Consider the following 19,173-nt stretch of genomic DNA (forward strand, 5'->3'; position numbering starts at 1 on the left):
TGACAATTGGAAGGGCAGCCTCTCCGGTCAGAGAATTTTTCCTAGGGAACCGTTGTGGGAGAAAGTGGCTGCCGCTAGGTAAGTCGTGTTGTGGTGACTTTGCAGGCACGGACGTGCTCTTCAGGGGCTGAAGGGCCGCATCCTCTCCGTTCCGTGCACCGGGCTGTGTGGGGTGTGGGTGGCACGGCGCCGGGCTCAGCCGTGACAGCCTTCCCGGCCACTTTCTGTCTGACAGCTGCCCCTGTGTGGGCGATAGAGCTGCTTGGTTCTGAGTGCTCGTGGAGGAGGGCATCCCTCTTTTCCGTGGTACGGGCCGCCTCGGCCAGCAGAACTCCAGTTTGGAACCCGCCCTTCTTAGAATCATTCTGATTCCACTTTGCAAATATCTTGAGGCGTTTCTGAGAAGAGAGTCTGGCTGGGGAAATACACCCTAAGCGCCAAAGGGGAGACCTTGACTTTCAGATAACCTGTGTGTTTTCATGCCTACAGTAAATCGATGTGCATTTTATACTCTTAAGCTAAACAATCTTTTTTAAGTCTTGCCTGAATCGTGCTGGTACCGCTTTCAAAATGTCAACATAGGAAAAAGCGTCTATGCTTTGATAGGACTTAGCAACTTCCTTGGGTAATTATTCTTCTGTAAAGATTATGCTTGGTTTCTCTTTCTTTTTTGTTCCGTTTTAATGTCTCTCCTACATTTTCTTAAAGGCGGCTAATTTTCAATTATTTCGCATTAACCGGGAAATTGGGTTGTGGGTTGAATAATTCAAAACAGTATGTGTTTCCTACATCTTTCGTGGTGTAGGTTTTTGGTTTTTTACCAGAAACGCATGCTTAATTGTGCTTTGCACATGTTGATATTAAGATCAGTGTGCATTTGCACAGCAGATACCAGGATAGGACGGGAAATGTGAACTGTGTGTGATGGAGAGCAGGAGGAAGTCAAGGTGGGATTTAAAAACTTAACCACGGGTGGGGGGCGCCTGGGTGGCTCAGTCAGTTAAGCGTCTGACTTCGGCTCAGGTCACGATCTCACGATTCGTGAGTTCGAGCCCCATGCCGGGCTTTGCGCTGACAGCTCAGGGCCTGGAGCCTGCTTCGGATTCTGTGTCTCCCTCCCCTCAGCTCCTCCCCTGCTCAGACTCTGTCTCTGTCTCAAAATAAATAAAGATTAAAAAAACAAAAAACAGCTTAACCACGGGTAAGGCACGGGAGGGTGGTGGAGCTATCTGAGCGTTTGGGTTGAGAGTGATGAGCTGTGGAACCATGGCCCACCCTCCCTGGCCGTCAGCGCAGGTCCACAGGTGTAATTCGGGTTTCCTTCTCTTCCCCGTCTCTGCAGAGCCGTTGGCGAGCCCAGCCTCCTCCCACCCCGGAATGAGTGAAAATGCACCTGTTCCTCTGGAAAGTGGCAGCAGCCCCTCCCCTGCTAACAGCGGCGCCTCCTCGGCCATCCCCCAGCCCGGTGCTGCCTCCAAGCCCTGGCGCAGCAAGTCGGTCAGCGTGAAGCACAGTGCCACGCCGTCCATGCTCTCGGTCAAGCAGCCCGTGCCCGAGGCCCCCAGGCCCAGCCCCGAAGCCATGAAGCCAGCCCCCAACAGTCAGAGGTCCATGCTGGAAAAACTAAAGCTTTTCAACAGCAAAGGGGGTTCCAAGGCAGGCGAGGGCCCGGGGTCGCGGGACACGAGCTGTGAGCGGCTCGAGATTCTACCCAGCTTTGAAGAGAGCGAAGAGACGGAAGCCACCAGTCGCTCGCTGTCCATGGCGGGTCCCGCTTCCAACAGCCCCAAGATCGCCCTCAAGGGCATCGCCCAGAGAACTTTTAGCCGGGCGCTGACCACCAAGAAGAGTTCCCCGAAAGGCAACGAGAAGGAAAAGGAGAAACAACAGCGGGAGAAGGAAAAGGAGAAAAGCAAGGACCTCGCCAAGAGAGCCTCTGTGACAGAAAGGCCGGACCTCAAAGAGGGGCCGAAAGAAGACCCCAGCGGGGCGGCGGTGACCGAGATGCCAAAAAAGTCCTCCAAGATCGCCAGCTTCATCCCCAAGGGGGGGAAGCTCAACAGTGCCAAGAAGGAGGCCACAGCCCCTTCCCACAGTGGAATACCAAAACCAGGAATGAAGAGCATGCCCGGGAAGTCCCCAAGTGCCCCTGCCCCTTCCAAGGAGGGGGAGCGGAGCCGGGGTGGGAAGCCGAGCTCGGGGCTCCCCCAGCAGAAGCCCCAGCTGGACGGCAGACACTCCAGTTCCTCCTCCAGCCTGGCGTCCTCAGAAGGAAGAGGCCCTGGAGGGACCACCCTGAACCACAGCATCAGCAGCCAGACCGTCAGCGGGTCCGTCGGGACCACCCAGACCACAGGAAGCAATACCGTCAGTGTTCAGCTACCTCAGCCCCAGCAGCAATACAACCATCCCAACACTGCCACCGTCGCGCCTTTCCTGTACAGGTAGGTGCAGCCACCTGTCCGCCCTTGCTGGGCCATGGGCAGAGGAGCCTTTCTGGTAGGTCCCAGGTCTTTGAGGGCAGGAACCCGGCCTGCCCTCCAGGAACATGAAAGCTGACAGCTAACGTACGCCTTGATAAGCTCCCAGTAGAGCCGTACACGTGTGCTTGAGGGAGCGACTAGTACAACACGGCTTGGGGGAGGGGGAGAGGAAGCAAAATTTGAGCTGACCCCAGGATGAGGAGGAGTTGGCCAGGCACGTGGGGACCCAGGGGCGTTCCAGAAGCAGCCGCAGCAGGAGCAGACGCGGTAAGTGTGGTTTGGTATCACTCAGTGTGACCGGCCCCGACATCGGTCCTAACGTTTTCTGAACGTACCTTAAAAAATGAGAAACACAGATGCCACCTTGCTGAATGGGTGAGACCTCTTCTCACAGAGGCGTTCGTCTTGAGCTTCCAGATCCTCACGGCTGCTTACACATGGCACGTGTTAAGTATTTTTTCAGTCCTTGCTGGAATCTTTCTTCAAGAGAGCAGCATGAAAGGGCAAGGTAGTGATAGGAAGGGATCAGTTTTTTTTTTTTTAAGTTTATTTTGGGGGAGGGAGGGGCAGAGAGAGAGAGAGAGAGAGAGAGAGAGAGAGAGAGAGAGAATCCCAAGCAGGCTTTGCACTGACAGTGCATTGGGGAGCCTGATGCAAGGCTTGAACTCACGAACCGTGAGATCGTGACCTGAGTTTAAATCAAGAGTTGGATGCTTCACTGACTAAGCCACCCAGGAGCCCCAGGGAGAGATCAGTTCTAGAAGAACAAAAGAATCAGGTTATATTGAGGAGACAAACCTGGATGCTTGCTTGTCTGACTCCATTCTGTCCATTATCTGTCCCCCACACTCTCTCTCTCTAATGGCACATCCATAGGACTGCGGGAGACCACGTGGAGCCAGGTGCCGCTTGCTCTGTGTGCTTGTGGCCTGTGAGAGCCTCTCATTGCCCAGCCCGCACCACGCACCTTTGCAGGATGGAGGACACGGGCCCTGGGTGGTCCTTGGCCCACATGGACAAGTCCTCTCCAGCAGATGGCAGCTGTGCTTTAAGGGACTCCCAGAGCTTTGCTCCCAGTGCCCAGCTTAATCCTGTACTTGAGACGTGGAGTACATTTGGCCATTCTGCACAGCAGAATGTTACTAATACCTCTGCATAGCAAAAGGGGCCTGATGAGTGAATGCCGTTATCTAGGCACTTACTTTACAGCTTCTGCCCTAAGTATGTATACATATACACCGCACACACACACACACCCCCGGACACCCGTAGGCATGGACGTACATTGACAGCCACGTCCAACTATGGACACAAGTTCACATACATATATAAAATGCTAGTGTGCATATGCACACATATATTTTCACACCTGTTCGCATGCAGACTCGTGCCCATACTTTCAGCTTCCTGTGTTTGTATGGTTCCCCCGAAGAAATAGATATCCCCTGTCTCCCTGCCTGAGTTGTGTTCTCGTAGGCTTTGTTACCCTGCCTGCCAACAGCGAGTGGGAAGACTGGCCTGAGTGATTCAGAGTAAAGCCAGGCAGGTCCAGCCAGTGAGGCAAGGCCAGGCTTCTCTTTGTCCCATCCCTCCTTCTTTCTCTTCTGCTTACCCTCCCCCTCAGCAGGGGTCACACCCGGACTTTTTAATTGGGAGAAGGTCATCTTTTTATTACATCCAGTCATTAGCTCAGCTAACCATTGGAGAAGAGTGCCAGGGCTTTTAGATAATGACTCAGCATTCGTCTCCATGCAGGGCTTTTAATACAGTTGTTCTCTGAACCATGGAGGCAGCTGAATTGCTCCCCATGAAATTTTTATCATTCCAGTAACATTAATAGTCTTGAGGTAATACATATTCAAGCTACTGCTCCCAGAGTCTTGATTTGCATTTTCGAAATTAAAATATATGATGGTGTTTGGACACCATCCATTTCACTCCCTTTTTCTTTTTTTCTGGAATGATGTGAAGGATTGTAAAACATTTAACCTCTTTTAAAATTTCACGCTTCTCTGTGAGAGGAAAACTCTTAACGAAAGAGCAAATGTCTGACAAATACGAGAAATGAGAAAATGTCACGCGTGTCTGTCAAGCTGTACTTGAATGTCCATGTTCACCCTGTGTGATGTCCCTCTGGCCCCTCTGATGTGCTTTTCCTTCTCAGGTGAGCCAGGATGGGAGTCAGGATGCCTGGGCTCTGTCTTTTATTAGCTTACAAATCCCTGGGTGGTCTGGGACCCTTCCCTGTGGGGACAGCTATGGAGCACATGCTACGTATGTGCAGAGACCCTGCCAAGGCTTTTCATGCCTTCGCCCATAGAATCATCCCCGAGACTTCACAAGCTCGCTACTTTTGAGATCCCCGTTCTGTAGGTGAGCAAACTGAGGCTTAAATAACTCACACCAAGTCCAGAGCTAATAGCTAGAAGAGCTAGTGTCTAAACCCAAGTCTGTCTAACTTAGAGGGGCCAAGTTCTTAAGCGCCAAACAGTCTTGGCTCGCTGAGTCAGTGCAGCTCCCTGAACCTCATTGTCTTCATCTATAGAGCAAGGAGATGAGATGAGAAGATATTTTTAAATGGGTTAGACTCCCCTCGTGCTCTAAAATTCTCTCGAGCTCATGGGTTACTTACCGTAGAGAACTTGCCGTCTTCCCCTCCCCAGAACCTGTCAACATTGGCGATGTTACCAAGGCGTAAAAGAAAGATAAGTCATCTTTTTGAATCACACTGAATGAATTATATTGAGAAGTGACATGGACATGTATCACTTTACACTTGACCGAATGCTTCTTGAGTCCTGTCACGTGATTTTTGTGGCAGCCAGGAGAGGTCACTGTGGCTAGCCCTGCTGTACACATGGGGGACCTGAGGGTCAGAGGTGTGAAGTGACTTCTCACATGTGCGTGGCTCCCTGCAGCCAGCGAAATGTTCAGACTCCAAGTCTAATGCTCCTTCTAGGACCCAGCATCTTTCTAGACTTAAACATTTCTCGTTTATACATTCAGTACACCCTGCTTAAGGGCCCGCTCTACGTGTGAACTTGAACAGCTTGAGTTCTTACACGTACATGTCCAAAGAGCCAGTCTCTGCTTTCAGAGAGCTCTCTAGTTGAGGCAAGATTTATTAATTAGCTCGCATTGTAATACATCGGCATCAGGAGAATAAGAATGCTGTAGAAACGCACAGGTGGAGCGCTTAGCCAGCAGAGTCAGGGAAGGTTTCCCGGCCAAGATGACACGGGAACTGTGTGTTAAAGGCTGATTAGGAGCAAGAGAGGAATGAAGAGGAAAAGAGCCTTTAGGCACAGGTCACACTAACTACGAAGGCAAAACCCTTAAGGGCATGGTGTGCTCTAGGAATGAAGACACAGGTGGAAGAGAAGACACGGTAGGGCTGTGTGTACAGGGCAGGGTGGCACAAGACAGGGCTGGAAATGAATACCCATGTGGGGCGTTGTCTACCACAGTTAGGACGTCAGACCTTACTCTGTGGGCCATGGAAACCATCGGAGGCCTTTGATCAGAGGGTGATGTGATCGTATCAGTGTCGCAAAAACCAGTGGAGGATGGTGTGGGGAGTAGACTGGACCTACAGGCAGTCTAGAATAGAGGCCACAGACTCAGATGCCTGATTCCGACCCAAAAGGTCAGAAACGAGTGGCCGGGGGTAATGGGACCGCGGCAGAGGGAGTGCTAGACTGTCTAGAGGGAGCAGCCATCACTTGGCACCAGCAGGTGGCGCCCTGCAAGAAAGGCCGTGTAGACTTTCTTGTTTTCACTGCAAGTGGAGAAACGGACGAGGCAGAAATCCAGATATTTCTTGTGAAATCTCCCAATTTTAAACCGTTGAAATGAATTCAAAAAGCTTCAAAATACTACACAGACCAATAGGAATCTACGGGCTGGTTCTGACGCCTGGCTGCCGTTTGCAACCTCCAGGCTGGAAGCAGTGTTTACAAAGTGCTTACAGGTCAGAGATGATGAAAGCCTGGACTCCGGCCAGTGGGTCAAAAGGAGCAACAGGAATCCAAAAATCCTCAAGGGGTGGGGACTGCAGGAATTTGGAATTGACGGCTTCATTAGGAGGGCGAAGGTGGGGAAGGATGGGTGACTTGAGGTTTCTCGGTACGTCCCCCACGTTTAATTAAGACAGTCCACATTCCTGGCAAACACTTTTTTCACAGAGAGTGAAGTCTGGGTGAATGAGTTCAGGACGCTAATGAATTAATAACGCTACACCCAGGGTTACGCATCTGAGTGTAATTACACATTTGCACGCCACGCCTAGGTCAGCCGAGGTAGTTGTGGCAAGAACGCATTGCATGAAGCAGTGGCCTTGATTTACTGGACAAATAAAGGCACAGAGAAGGTTTGGGGAAGTACAGATTTCAAAGTGTTGAAATAATGATCGATGAGACCTTTCATCTCCGAAGATCTGAGCTCTGAATCCGAGACGTAGAGGGCCAACACACCTGCTTGGCACCCACTCCTGACCGGTTTTGTAGTCACCTTTCCAGAGAGAGCCATGACAGGAGGATTTGGGGAGGGCCACGGGGCTGCCAGTGGAGTCATCTTTATGCTTGACTTTCTGGTATTGCTGAGTACTTAGAAGTTGCTCTTTGGCGGAGGTTAAGTGATCCAAACCACTCAGTACTCTCCAGCCTTTTTCTGGCCAGACCTAGCTCCCTGATAGGGATTCGGAGAAGCATTCCCCAGTGAGGGATTGCAGACCCTCCGTTTGGGCAACGAATATTTCATCTTTTACAGTTCGGTGGCTCCCTCTGTTTCTAGGACATTGCTCCACATGTGCTGATGAATTATTTAGAGTCAGTCTGCTGGTCTGCTCTGTTCTAAAGCGTCTCGTTGAAGGGGGTGATGGCGTGTGCTGTGGTCAGACCACAGTGGTCCAGATGTGGTAGCTACTGCTCGTGACAAGTGTGTCTGCTTTGGTTTGTGTGTGAAGGTCCCAGACAGACACCGAAGGGAATGTTACTGCTGAATCCAGCTCCGCGGGCGTGAGCATGGAATCCAGCCACTACACTAAGAGTGGACAGCCTGCTCTGGAGGAGCTCACTGGTGAGTATGGAGCCCCAGAAAGTCTGTGTCTGCTGCCGATGAGACCTCCCACATAACCACCCGGCCTGATTGGAGTCGCCTTACTGTTGCACTGACGGATAACCTAAACAAAGTTACTAGTGTTATTTTTTTGTTTTCCGTCTTCTCTTTCTTCCCTGTCCTCTCTCGCACAACCTACTCCCTTGTCCCCAGGATTATAAGTAAATCTCTTGCTTATTGGCAAATCCTGTTTTAATACATGTTCCATTTCATTCATGTAGCGGACCTGGGCTGCTCTGACACTTAACTTTGAATCTCCTTGTTCACTCTTCAGATAAAGTCACTTTCGAACAAGATCTGGAACTATCATATCTTGCCTTTTTTTTTTTTCTTTCCTGTATGGAAGCACTGGTTGAAAATGCATTCTTGTCATCCTGCATTAATCGGAAAGGAGAACACAGCATGGAGAACACAGCATGCTTCTTTTACCAAAAATAAACATATCTAAATTTTATTTAAGTTTAACTTAGACGATGATGATTAAAGGGCTATTATGTTACATGAAAACATAAAATCCACGGTTGCCATGTAGTTAATTCCACGGGTATTGATTTATTAAGGTTATAAACCTGTCACATCCTCAAAGGAGAAAAGTTAGCGTATGAGTCAGGATTCCTACTGCGCTACATTTGGGGTTTATCACCACCTCTGTCTGTCTGCCCCGTTCCCACTTCTGTGTCCTATGTTCCAGCAACTTCTAATCAGGGAAGTGAGTGGTAAACCACACATTTAGCAGTGGTTGTGTTATTCTTTGCATATCTTACCACTTCCAGGGTTGGCTTAAAAATCGAATCCATGTTTCAAGTCCATTTATTAGGCTAAATATCCACGAACACACCGTTTTAATAGCCACATCACAGCTGTGGAGTTGGTCTGCAGCCCACGTGAGGGGATCATACCCATCTCACCATTAGCTCTGAGTATTAATTTCAGAGGATCTGAGCTATTTAACTATTTCCTTCTGGTTCTGCTGGCCGGGCACAGTGATGAGGCAGAGTTTTCAAGCCATTTAGAAGTGATCCATCTTGCAGTGGTTCAGGACCCCACATTTGGGATTGATTTTATGCTTCCTTCTCTCCAAGCTTTGTACCTCCTTGCATATGAGGACATGGCTAGCCCAGCAAAAGAGCCCGCTACGAGAAGGGTGTGGCGTTCAGTGACTACTCAGGTCTCCACACACATTCCAGACTGTATTCTTATGTGCACACATCAAAAGAGGCAGGCTAGTGCTCCGAGAGCCCGGCATATATCAGATGTGTGTCCCGTGGAGTAGTGTGGATTCATGTCAGACTCTGAGGCTCTGCAAAATTCACATTTGAAAAGCAGAAGCAGCAGCCAGAGAACATTCCACATCACACTTCCCTCCCTTTTTTCTTCCTTCCTTCCCTCCTTCCTTTTTTTTTTAAATTGCTAAGTGGAATTTCTTAGAGTGACTTGTCTTTACGTTCAAGCAGTAGACATCACATGTGTGCCTATGCTGTGAATCATTTTGTGGACACAGCGGATAGTAGCATAAGGTCGAATTAACCTATCCACAGCTGATCCCTTGAAGTGACAATGAGTAGCGGGTATATTTAGAAATGGACATTTATGACACTGACTGATTGCTTAGTTCTGCCCCTCTTCAGGTGGCGAACTAGGTGGGTTTTCCCATGGTGCTTTGTCATTTGTATGACATTACAGTTGAGACCTTGTAACTTGGATCATAGAGTCAGAAGGGAGCACACACACCTGTTGATTATCCAGTCCACGAATCCCTCTGTCCTTCACTGACAAATTGTCTTTCAGTCTCTGCTTGAATGTTTGTGACAGGAAATTATTCCTTCGTAAGGCAGCCCTTCCACTTTTTTGTTGGCCTTCACTGGTAACAGAAATTCTTTATTCCTTCGTTTCTAGTCACTGGATATAATCCATCCTCTTATAGCCCACAGCTGATTTCCATTCTTTGTCGTACAACAGCTTCTCCCTTGAGCCTCCTCCCTCCAAGGGAAAATCCCGGGCTCCCTCCATGTTCCTCTTGTAACACCCTGACGTCCTCCAAGGTCAGCCCTGTTGGGTCACAGTGTGGTGTTCTGTCCATCGTGGCCGGTCGCCCAAGGGAGGGCTGACCTTGTGAATACAGAGGAGCTGCAGAGGGACAGGGAATACCTTAAGACCTCTGTATGCGAGCAGAAGGGCCTCCATTTCCACCGGAGCACAGTTGTGTGTTCATTCTGCTCAGGCTGTGAGCTGGTGCACATCCTTGCTCAGATCGTGCAGCATCTGAGGAGACAGAAACGGCAATTGAGAATGTGATCACCTGAGCAAGGTGGGTGGGTCCTAGTTTGCGCTTCTGCGCTGCTCTTGGAATCTGGTATGTGTCGTGCTCTGGGCTGGGGCTGGGGGGTTGCAGGCGTTTCCCAGCACAAAGCCGCACGCCCCAACAAGGGAAACAGGAAACTCGAATTCAGCAAGCCCTCATTTTGTGCCAGGCGTATCATAAGCGTCTCATGCGATCCTCCTACTGCCCCTTTCAGGGAAGGTTTTTATCCCCATTTGACAGATGACATTCAGAAAGGATCAAATGACTCACTCGAAGTCAAGCGGCTAATAGATAGCATCGCCAGAGTTCAAACCTTTGTCGAAATGCAGGCAGTCTGTGCTTTTTCTTTCAGCCCTACACTGACCAAACATTTTTGGACAATAAATATCTCTCGGGCAACTGCAGATTTGTGTGAGAGTTACTAAGAGTAAGGGTGAGATACCTTCCCATCTCAAAGGTCTTTTGAATTTCTAAAGGAGAGTTTACAGGTGAACATGCCAATTAGGAGAGACATGGGAAAATAGGTACAATTATGATGCTTTTATAGGTGATTAAGTTAACTAATTGGGAAATTTGTGCCTAGATTTAGCTTTCTTTATTATTAATTTATTTTAAGTTTGTTTATTTTTGAGAGAGAGAGTGCACATATGTGCATGGGAGAGGGACAAGAGAAAGAGAGCGAATCCTGATGAGGGGCTCGATCGCACAGACTGTGAGATCATGACCTGAGCTGACATAGAGAGTCGGATGCTTAACCGACTGAGCCATCCAGGCGCCCCTAGGTTTAGCTTTGATAAATGTTTACTGCAGGGCCTAGAGCTGTCCCAAGGATCAGTACCTTTTTGGCCTTCTTATGATAGACAGAATATGGCCAAAGTGACAGCAAAAGATACTGGATAGGCCAGGAGATAGATGTAGTTACATTCTTCCAGTGCCATGCAGGAAGGGAAGTAAACTTTCATCACTGCTTTTGTTTGAAAACACACATATATATGTATGTTTAAAGAATTGGGTGGGAAATGCAAGCCTGGACCACTGTTCAGATAAGAGAAAAATGCCTTCCAACTTTCTCTTGGTTCAAAAGGAGGAGAAAATTGGAAACACTTGGTATTTTCAAGGACCAGAGAGTTTGCTAGAGCAAATTTCCTCCATAAAATCACACATGTGTCATTCAGTCCATCTCCCGGTCTCCAGGCACTACTGTGTCAAGAACAACTATAGAAGCTATTCCGCCTCAGAAAGAAAGTTCCATAACATTTCTTAGCTGCCTGTTCCCTTATTTAAATTATTGTTAATGTTTATTTATTGTTAGGAGACAGAGACATAGTGTGAACGAGGGAGGGACAGAGAGAGAGGGAGACACAGAATCTGAAGCAGGCTCCAGGCTCTGAACTGTCAGCACAGAGCCCGATGCGGGGCTTGAACCCGTGAACTGCGAGATCATGACCTGAGCTGAAGTCTGACGCCCAACTGACTGAGCCACCCAGGTGCCCCGTTAGCTGCCTGTTCCCTTATTAATGACAGCTGCTGGGAGTTCTATGTAGTTCCTGATGTCAATTCCACTCGCTGCTGCCCATCCATGTGTCCCAGTTCTATGCGGACATGTCCTTAAAAATGTTGCTCAAAGCTTGAGATAGTCACAGGCTTTTAAGGAGCCTCGATTGTGGTTCTTCAGCAGGCTTCTCAGCCTTCCCTGGAATTACTCTGAGGGACAGGTGTTTGCTTCCTTCCATCATTCCCCATCTCCTCTGCCCCATGGAAGCCCACACGAAGCAGAAGAGCCAGAGAGCCCAGAGCAAGGCTTCTCTGGAGGGCATGTGGCTTCCTAGCTTGTGTAGGGCCCGTTTCTGCTGGTACCCTTATGCCAGCTTGACCTCTGACTGGCCGGGTGTTCTGTGGAAAATCTTGCCCAGAGAATGGAAGTTTCATCCCCCGAAGAGAAACCCTCGGTCCTCTTGATGGCTTCCTGCTCTGCAGCACCAGCTGGCATGACTTAGTGCCTGAGGTGGATGCTGTGCTCAGGAATCTCCAGGCCCTATCCCGTTTACAGCTGTCCTACGTCGGTACTGTTACTGTCCTCTTTTGAGGACTGTGGAATCTGAGCGATAGAGAAGGTCAGCACCTTCCCCACGGTCACGCAGCCAGTGAGTTAGAAGAACCAGAATTTGAGGTGACATAAAAATCCAACAGAAAGAGGCAAACCTCTCTCTGTAGAAATATTTGTGATTAATAAGTGAAGATCTTTTAGGCGCTACAAGTCGTGTTTACCAAATAGGGCTGGTAGAAAGCAGAGTGTTACCACCAATGGGTGAGAAAATAAAATGCTTCACCCACTTCTGCACGGGCAGAAAATGATTGGTGGGAGGTGCTTAGACCTAACTTGTGTTTGTCTTTATTGGAGACAGTTTGTAAATGTGTTTGCCCTCCAGGCCAGGTGCTTTGCTTCTCCTGCAAGGTAGACTTTACCTGTTTCAGAAGGGACCTGGAGGGAAAAGAAAGACTTCTCTCCTTGGATTTAGCGACTTCCTTTGGGTGTCCATCCATCCATTTGTTCTCAAATCCTTAAGTGCCCACAGTGAGCCAGGCCCTGAGCATCGAACATGGCGTGTTCCATGGAGCTCACGATCTGTCAGAGGATTAAAAGTCTCACCCCTCATCTTTCCAGGGGAAGACCCTGAAGCTCGACGGCTGCGAACAGTGAAGAACATCGCTGACCTGCGGCAGAACTTGGAGGAGACCATGTCTAGTTTACGGGGAACTCAGGTCACACACAGGTGAATGAATGTCTTCACTGAATCACGGGCGACTTGATTTTCATGCAGCTTCTCCTTTGTTTGTTCATGCCACCAGCAATGCGACTTGGTTAATAATGGAATAAATAATTTTGATCCCCAAATGTGCTGGAATTCACAGAGCAGGCCATACAATGTGCAGAAGAGAAATGTCAGGGGCAAAAATCAGTATAGACTGGTTCCTCCCCAAAGCAGAAGGTCTCTAAATCCATTTGTCAGTGGATATTGTGGACCAGTTCCATTTAAATTTCACTTGACTTGCATTTTCCAAGCCTGTATTGTGCTGTTAAAATGAGCAGGTGAACTATATTTGACCTGTGTGATAAAGTGAATAACTTGAATTCCTACCCAGTCTTCTGATACACAGTGCTCTGTAATGTTGTTAGTCATGCCCGCGTATAAAACACGTAAGGAAATATTTATAAAAACTTATGATCGTGTTTAAACTGTGATTGCGTTGGATGAGATCTAGGATTACATTGGAAACATGCATCAGGTTGTTTTCATTGTTGAGCGTGAAGTTGAAGAGGTTGCAACCCTCTGACACCCTTCGTGGATTTTGGCAGAACCAAAGTTGACGGTTTGCCTTTGGCCTTGATGATGAAGGCAAAGTGCTAGTTACCCCGGTAACTCCCAGGGAGTCTCCCTTGCTTCTCCAATTTCAGTTTCTTTGATAAATGAACATAGCAGAGGGACAGCAGGGCTTCCCCAACTCCCGGCAGCTTTGGCAGAACGGGGCTGAGCGCTGTGGGTTCTATCTTAAATGAGACAGGAGCCTGAACCTTAGGGGTCCCCAGTATGAGGGTAGTAAGGCCGCTTCTAGGATGAAAGGGAAACAGAAATAGTTGAGGCACCAAACTGGTTCTTCCCGAGGACAGTAAACTTGACGGGTCGTAGTGTGGCGCCCCCTTGCCAAACCTTTACCTATTTGATGGCATGGAGCCAGCTGCTAGACCCCGTGACGCCGTGATCAAGTATGAAACGTCCCTCTTTCCACCTTAATCACCGAAACTGACTTGCTGGGGGTTGTGGCAGTTTGGTGGCTTTCTTGGTTTGGGCTAGGACAGTCATGATGACAGCGGGGAGACCTTTGATGGCTTTTCTTCAGGGAAGGCTCTCTCAGCTCAGTTGGGAGACCCCAGTGCGCTCTGCAGAGGTACATTAACCAGCCTGCTTGTGCCACAAGATCTGCAGGGCTGGAAAGAGTGATGTGAGAGTCTTTCTAATGGCCAGGGATGCACGCAGTCTCCTGGCAGATTCAGGTCCTTGTAACTTAATTTATTATGGACCTTCAACCGGGGTAATTACCACTCTCCCAGCCTCTTGCCCCTGAAATTTAGTTGTCCTTTTGGACGAGATGTGGGAGAAGCAAAAGTGTGGGGGGAAATAGAGCTTAGAGTTAGAAAATCAGGGCTCTCCCCACCTGCTTGGTGTAGAGGGAGCTGAGCATGTGACAGATGACACTGGGAGCTCGGGAGTGGAAAAGGGGAGCTGTCACACAGCATCCTGGAATGTGTGGGTCAGAGGATATGTTATGCCCCCTCCCTGTCATTTTGGCATTTTTCCTTTCTTGGGTTGGAAAGAAGAGTCCAGTAGTTAAGATCATTTCATTGAAGTCAGGGGTAAGTGGGGATCTGGTACCATGTTTTAGGGGGAAGGTCTCTGCTGGGCTTCTCAGAGTGTTCTATTCACGTACAGCTTTGTCTTCTCATTTTTAACAGGAAATACGGTAGGTAGTGCATTGGTGGCTATTGCTTGATCCTGTTTCGTGTATGAGAAGTATTTCATAGTTTTAAAAAAAAATTACATAATTCTAAAAAAAAAAAAAAAGAAAAAGCTACAAAGGATCCTGAGTTAATGAGGTTCTAAGCCAAGGCCGCTTTTATGTTTTCAGCACATTGGAAACCACATTTGACACCAACGTCACCACGGAGATAAGTGGGCGCAGTATCCTCAGCCTGACAGGCAGACCCACTCCTCTGTCCTGGAGACTCGGCCAGTCCAGCCCCCGGCTCCAAGCGGGAGATGCCCCCTCTATGGGCAACGGGTACCCGCCTCGAGCCAACGCCAGCCGGTTCATCAACACCGAGTCGGGCCGCTACGTGTACTCTGCCCCTCTGAGGAGGCAGCTGGCCTCCAGGGGAAGCAGCGTCTGCCACGTGGACGTCTCAGACAAGGCAGGAGACGAGATGGACCTGGAAGGCATCAGCATGGACGCCCCCGGCTACATGAGTGACGGGGACGTTCTGAGCAAGAACATCCGGACTGATGACATCACAAGCGGGTGAGTCCCTGGGGCTTCTCTCTCTCCACAGAGCGGGAGAAGGCTTGGCAGCTGGTTTCTCTCTGGTGGGGCCTTGTGTAAGTTCTCTGAGATCAGACTGTCTACTGCACTCTGCTGTCCCTGTCAATGGTGGTGTGGTGTGAGGGGGAACTTTCTGGGCTGACAGTCACCAGACCTGAGGCCCCAGTCCAGACTTAGCCAGTAACTTGCTAGGGGAGGTCTAGCAAGGTTCCACCAGGAGTGGAAGTTTCCACCAGGAACAAGGAGTGACACTTGGCAACAGACTGATCGTGTTGGTCCTTTAAACCAAGACTCACGCCTAAGATGGAATCCAGACTCCTTAGTTCGGCCGTCGCCTTCTTAGAGGTCCTCCTTCTCCATCCGTCTTGCTTCCTCTGCTTCCTGGCTTCCTTCTCTTCCTCATTCTCATCAAGCTTCTTCCTGCCTCATGGGCTGTGGGCTCTCCACCTGGATTCGGTTCCTGTGATCCTTGGCCAGCAGCTCTTTGGAGGAACCCTCCTCGACTACTCAGCTTGAAGTAGTTATGTGGCCTGCCCCGTGCCCTGATCATCTCCATCGCCGTCTTATGTTCTCCCGAAAGCTTTTCCCTATTGGAAATTATCCTGACGACATGTTTATATTTTCTTGTCCCCCTGCCCCCTCCTGCTTGCCACAATAAAGCACCATGAAGGAGGGACATCGTCTGGCCTATTCGCCGCCTTATCCCCCATGCATGGTACACACAGAAGCTTGTATCATAAATATGGCTGACTTCATGAATGTGTGGATCGAGAGATGAAGGAAAAAACCCAGCCTCCCTGTTTCTCCATTTGTTCACATGGGAAGTTAAAGTGAGCGGTGGGATGATGTCTAAGTTGCCCTGTGGCCACGTATGGCACGAGGCAAGGCTTCCTGATATTAACTTCACTCCCAGATCTCTGTGAGAACTGAAGGAGCCCCTGTTTATTTCACTTGCCTGAGACTTCTTCATTTGAGAACTTGTGCACAAACTCTCCAAGATCTTTTCCTCCTCTCCCAAAATTAGCAGTCAGAATTGCAGCTAATAGAAATCAGGCATGGGGCACCTGGATGGCTCAGTTGGTTAAGCATCCGACTTTGGCTCAGGTCATGATCTTGCACCCCGTGGGTTCGAGTCCTGCCTCAGGCTCTGTGCTGACAGCTCAGAGCCTGGAGCCTGCTTCGGATTCTGTGTCTCCCTCTCTTTCTCTCTGCCCCTCCCCTGTTCTCACCCTGTCTCTCTCTCTCTCTGTCTCTTGCTCGCTTTCTCATTAAAACAAACAAACAAACAAACAGTCATAATAATCATCCTGCTCATTTCCATGAACAGAGCGATCAAGATCCCCATGGGTGAGTCAGTATTTAAATAATTTTAATAATAGCTAATGTTCCCACTACGTGCCAAGCACTGTGCTTCATATACGTTATCTTGTTCTGTGTCACAACAAGTAGGTGATATCATAATCCCCATTTTTATGAATGAGTAGGAAGGGTAAAGAACTTGCCTAAGGTCTCAAAGTGATGAGGAGACAGAGCCCAGGGTTCGTGGCTTCAGAACCTGAGCCTGTTATTAAACCATCTTCTCCAACATTTTATCACTACACTAAAATAGCACAACTACTGGAGTTTATTTCAAAATTAATTTACTTTTGCTCAGTTTTACTTGTCTTAGTAGAAATGTTCTTTCATTTCATGAAAACCTCAGCTATAGACATGCTTTGGCTTTCTGCCCGTCCCTTTTAGAACCATCTTGGTGAGCAAAATCTTGGGAGACAGGAGCCACCAAACCCTTACAGTGGGACAAATTTCTGCTTTCCAGAATGGCTGGGAACATTAATGGACTAGTAAAATCTGGTTAACCGAGAGCATAATCATATGTTGCTAGTTTTCCATAAGCACGAAAAACAATCACATATATACCTATTACTAAAATTGCCTGTAATTTAACCTTTTTATTATTATTTAGAAGACTTTTGGTGTCCAGTGTGGCCTCAAGATTATCATTACCAATTCCCACTGGAATATGCTACGAAAATATTTTTTAGTGATTCTGAGATTTTTTGTGCGTGTGTCCTCTAATAGTTAATTTTATTGTCAAGCTAGTCTTTTAATCCTCAGTAGACGGTCAGTGTCTGGTTTTGAGGTAGTGTTTACAGTTTCCACAAGGTGGCGTCATTGGAACACTCTCCACTGAACCTGAGTGCTGTCCCAGTGAGATGGTCCTAGATTTTTAGCTCTTCAACCATAACCTTTATCCCTGCTAAGTAGCACAAATGTTTACATTTCAGTTCCTGCTTCGGGAAAGCTTACATTTTTAGCAAGTGAGGTATGCTCAGAGCAAGTGCAGATAAAAGTGCGGAAATGTAAGCAAACCACCCAATTATTGACACTGGAGAACTCTGGTCTGGTTTCCTTCCCCATTTCTTTTAATGCAGAACTTTACCTTCAAAATGAGGAGAGGGAAGCCCAGATGGCATCTAATGCTCCGGAACACGAGTTAAGTAAGACTCCGCTCTATGGAGACACGTGTTGAGTTTTCTGTTTTGAGGCCAAGTTACCTGTTTGCCTTCATATGCTGAGTTCAAGGCAGGTTTAAGGTTCTTGGTACTCTTTTCTTTTTCCCCTTATACACATGACTATGTGTAGGTGTTGAAGGACTGAGCTATTGTTCCGTGCTTTGGAATCTGCTAAATAAGTCCTTGCTGAAGCAGTGGATGTAGTGGAAAGAAAACAGACCGAGTCGTGAGCCTGAGCTGGAACCCTGCTCGGCCACCTTGCAAGCTTTGTGACGTTAGTACAACATTTAACGCCCCTAAGCCTTGCAGCACTACAATTAATATGGTCTTTATCCCTCTACAATTAGATAGTTCTCTTTGAGGTTGTATCTGGTTAATGGCAAATATCTGATGAAGACACAGGGTTTCAGACAGGATCTAGATATCTTATCAACCTCAAACATCCAAACACTTGAAAACAGTGAGATGATTAAAGTGTTCATCCAGATGTTTGTTTGGCTTAGTGGGAGCAGCCTTGATGTGTGAGTAATATATAAATCCGTGTGGAGGCTCTTAAAGTTTTTGTAAAAGTTTACAGCAAGTTTATTTAGAATGCCTGATGTGGAACATAAGCTTGGTTTCTGAAAACCCATGACCTTGGGGTTTAAAATGACACACTGTACCCCCCAGCTTGGTCTAGCAGCTGTTTTTTGCTGTCTCTAGTTCATTGTCTCCACTGGATATGTATGCACATGCACCTGTGTGTATCATTCAAGTCTCCCTAAGGTGGGGCTGAAATTACTCTGTTTCCATTGAGTTTTGCTAAGAACCTAATAGCAAATGCCTTTTGTCTTTATGAGCGTGTATTTATTAAACTCTTCTATCCCACTTAGTATGCACCAGGCGTGACAAAGAACTTTATAGTTGTCACCTGACCTCACCACTTCCTTTTATTAGATTGATAAATTAGGCTTTGGCTGTACTTCATGGAAGAGAAATGAAAATAACAGACGAAGATGTTTCTTACTAAGTTTTGATCTGTGAAGTCAATCCATTTACTGATCTTCTAAAAATTCAAAGTGCCATATGGTATAGAATAAAATTAAAGGGACCGGCTTAGCGTCCATATGTTTGGAAAGATGATTTTTTTTTTTTCCTTTCAGAGGAGGCACTCAGTTGTATCATGTTCCTTTTGCAAGAACCTTTGATGACTTCCCATTTCTTGTAGGAACAGATCTCACCTGAATGTGGGAAGCTCTTTATGGTCTTTTCGTCAGCCGCCCTCCCTTCCTTAGCCCTGGCCACAGCCCACCTCACACGCCCCACAGTCCCCACTGCTCTGGGTTACCTGCTATTCATTACCAAAGACTATGTGTCCTGTATGTGTAAAGCTTGGTGCCTCACGACATGGCTGTTTCTCCATGGCGTTCCTTTCCCTCAGGCCCATCTGACTGATTCTAAAAAATAAACATCCTCCGCCAAAGGTGGAGCTCCTGGAAGGCAGGCAGTACTCAGTATTTTTCTAAACTCAGAGACTACAAGTGGGTATTTAATGAATATCTGTGCATGACCTGTTCTCCATGCGTACCCTCCCAGGACCTTGAGCTTCTATAACTTGCCACCATCAGCTATAAAACCCAATGATGCTATCTACAGACCTGGGAGAAAATCAACTTCAGCTGCT

At 48.0% G+C, this 19,173-nt stretch overlaps 1 protein-coding gene across 15 annotated transcripts in view; it reads left to right on the forward strand.

Annotated features, from left to right (window-relative positions):
• Positions 1-19,173, forward strand: part of NAV2 (neuron navigator 2) — a 741,392-nt gene that overhangs the window by 568,072 nt on the left and 154,147 nt on the right. For all 15 annotated transcript variants that reach the window (XR_009249837.1, XM_058688453.1, XM_058688452.1 and 12 more), the window contains 4 exons: positions 1,343-2,444; positions 7,447-7,559; positions 12,566-12,674; positions 14,587-14,976. Coding sequence is in view for 14 of the 15 variants with exons in the window: in XM_058688453.1 (XP_058544436.1) it covers positions 1,343-2,444; positions 7,447-7,559; positions 12,566-12,674; positions 14,587-14,976 (1,714 nt within the window). In the remaining variant the exon portion in view is untranslated. The remainder of the gene's footprint in view (positions 1-1,342; positions 2,445-7,446; positions 7,560-12,565; positions 12,675-14,586; positions 14,977-19,173) is intronic.

The sequence above is a fragment of the Neofelis nebulosa genome, chromosome 10, assembly GCF_028018385.1.
Source record: "Neofelis nebulosa isolate mNeoNeb1 chromosome 10, mNeoNeb1.pri, whole genome shotgun sequence".
Taxonomy (NCBI): domain Eukaryota; kingdom Metazoa; phylum Chordata; class Mammalia; order Carnivora; family Felidae; genus Neofelis; species Neofelis nebulosa.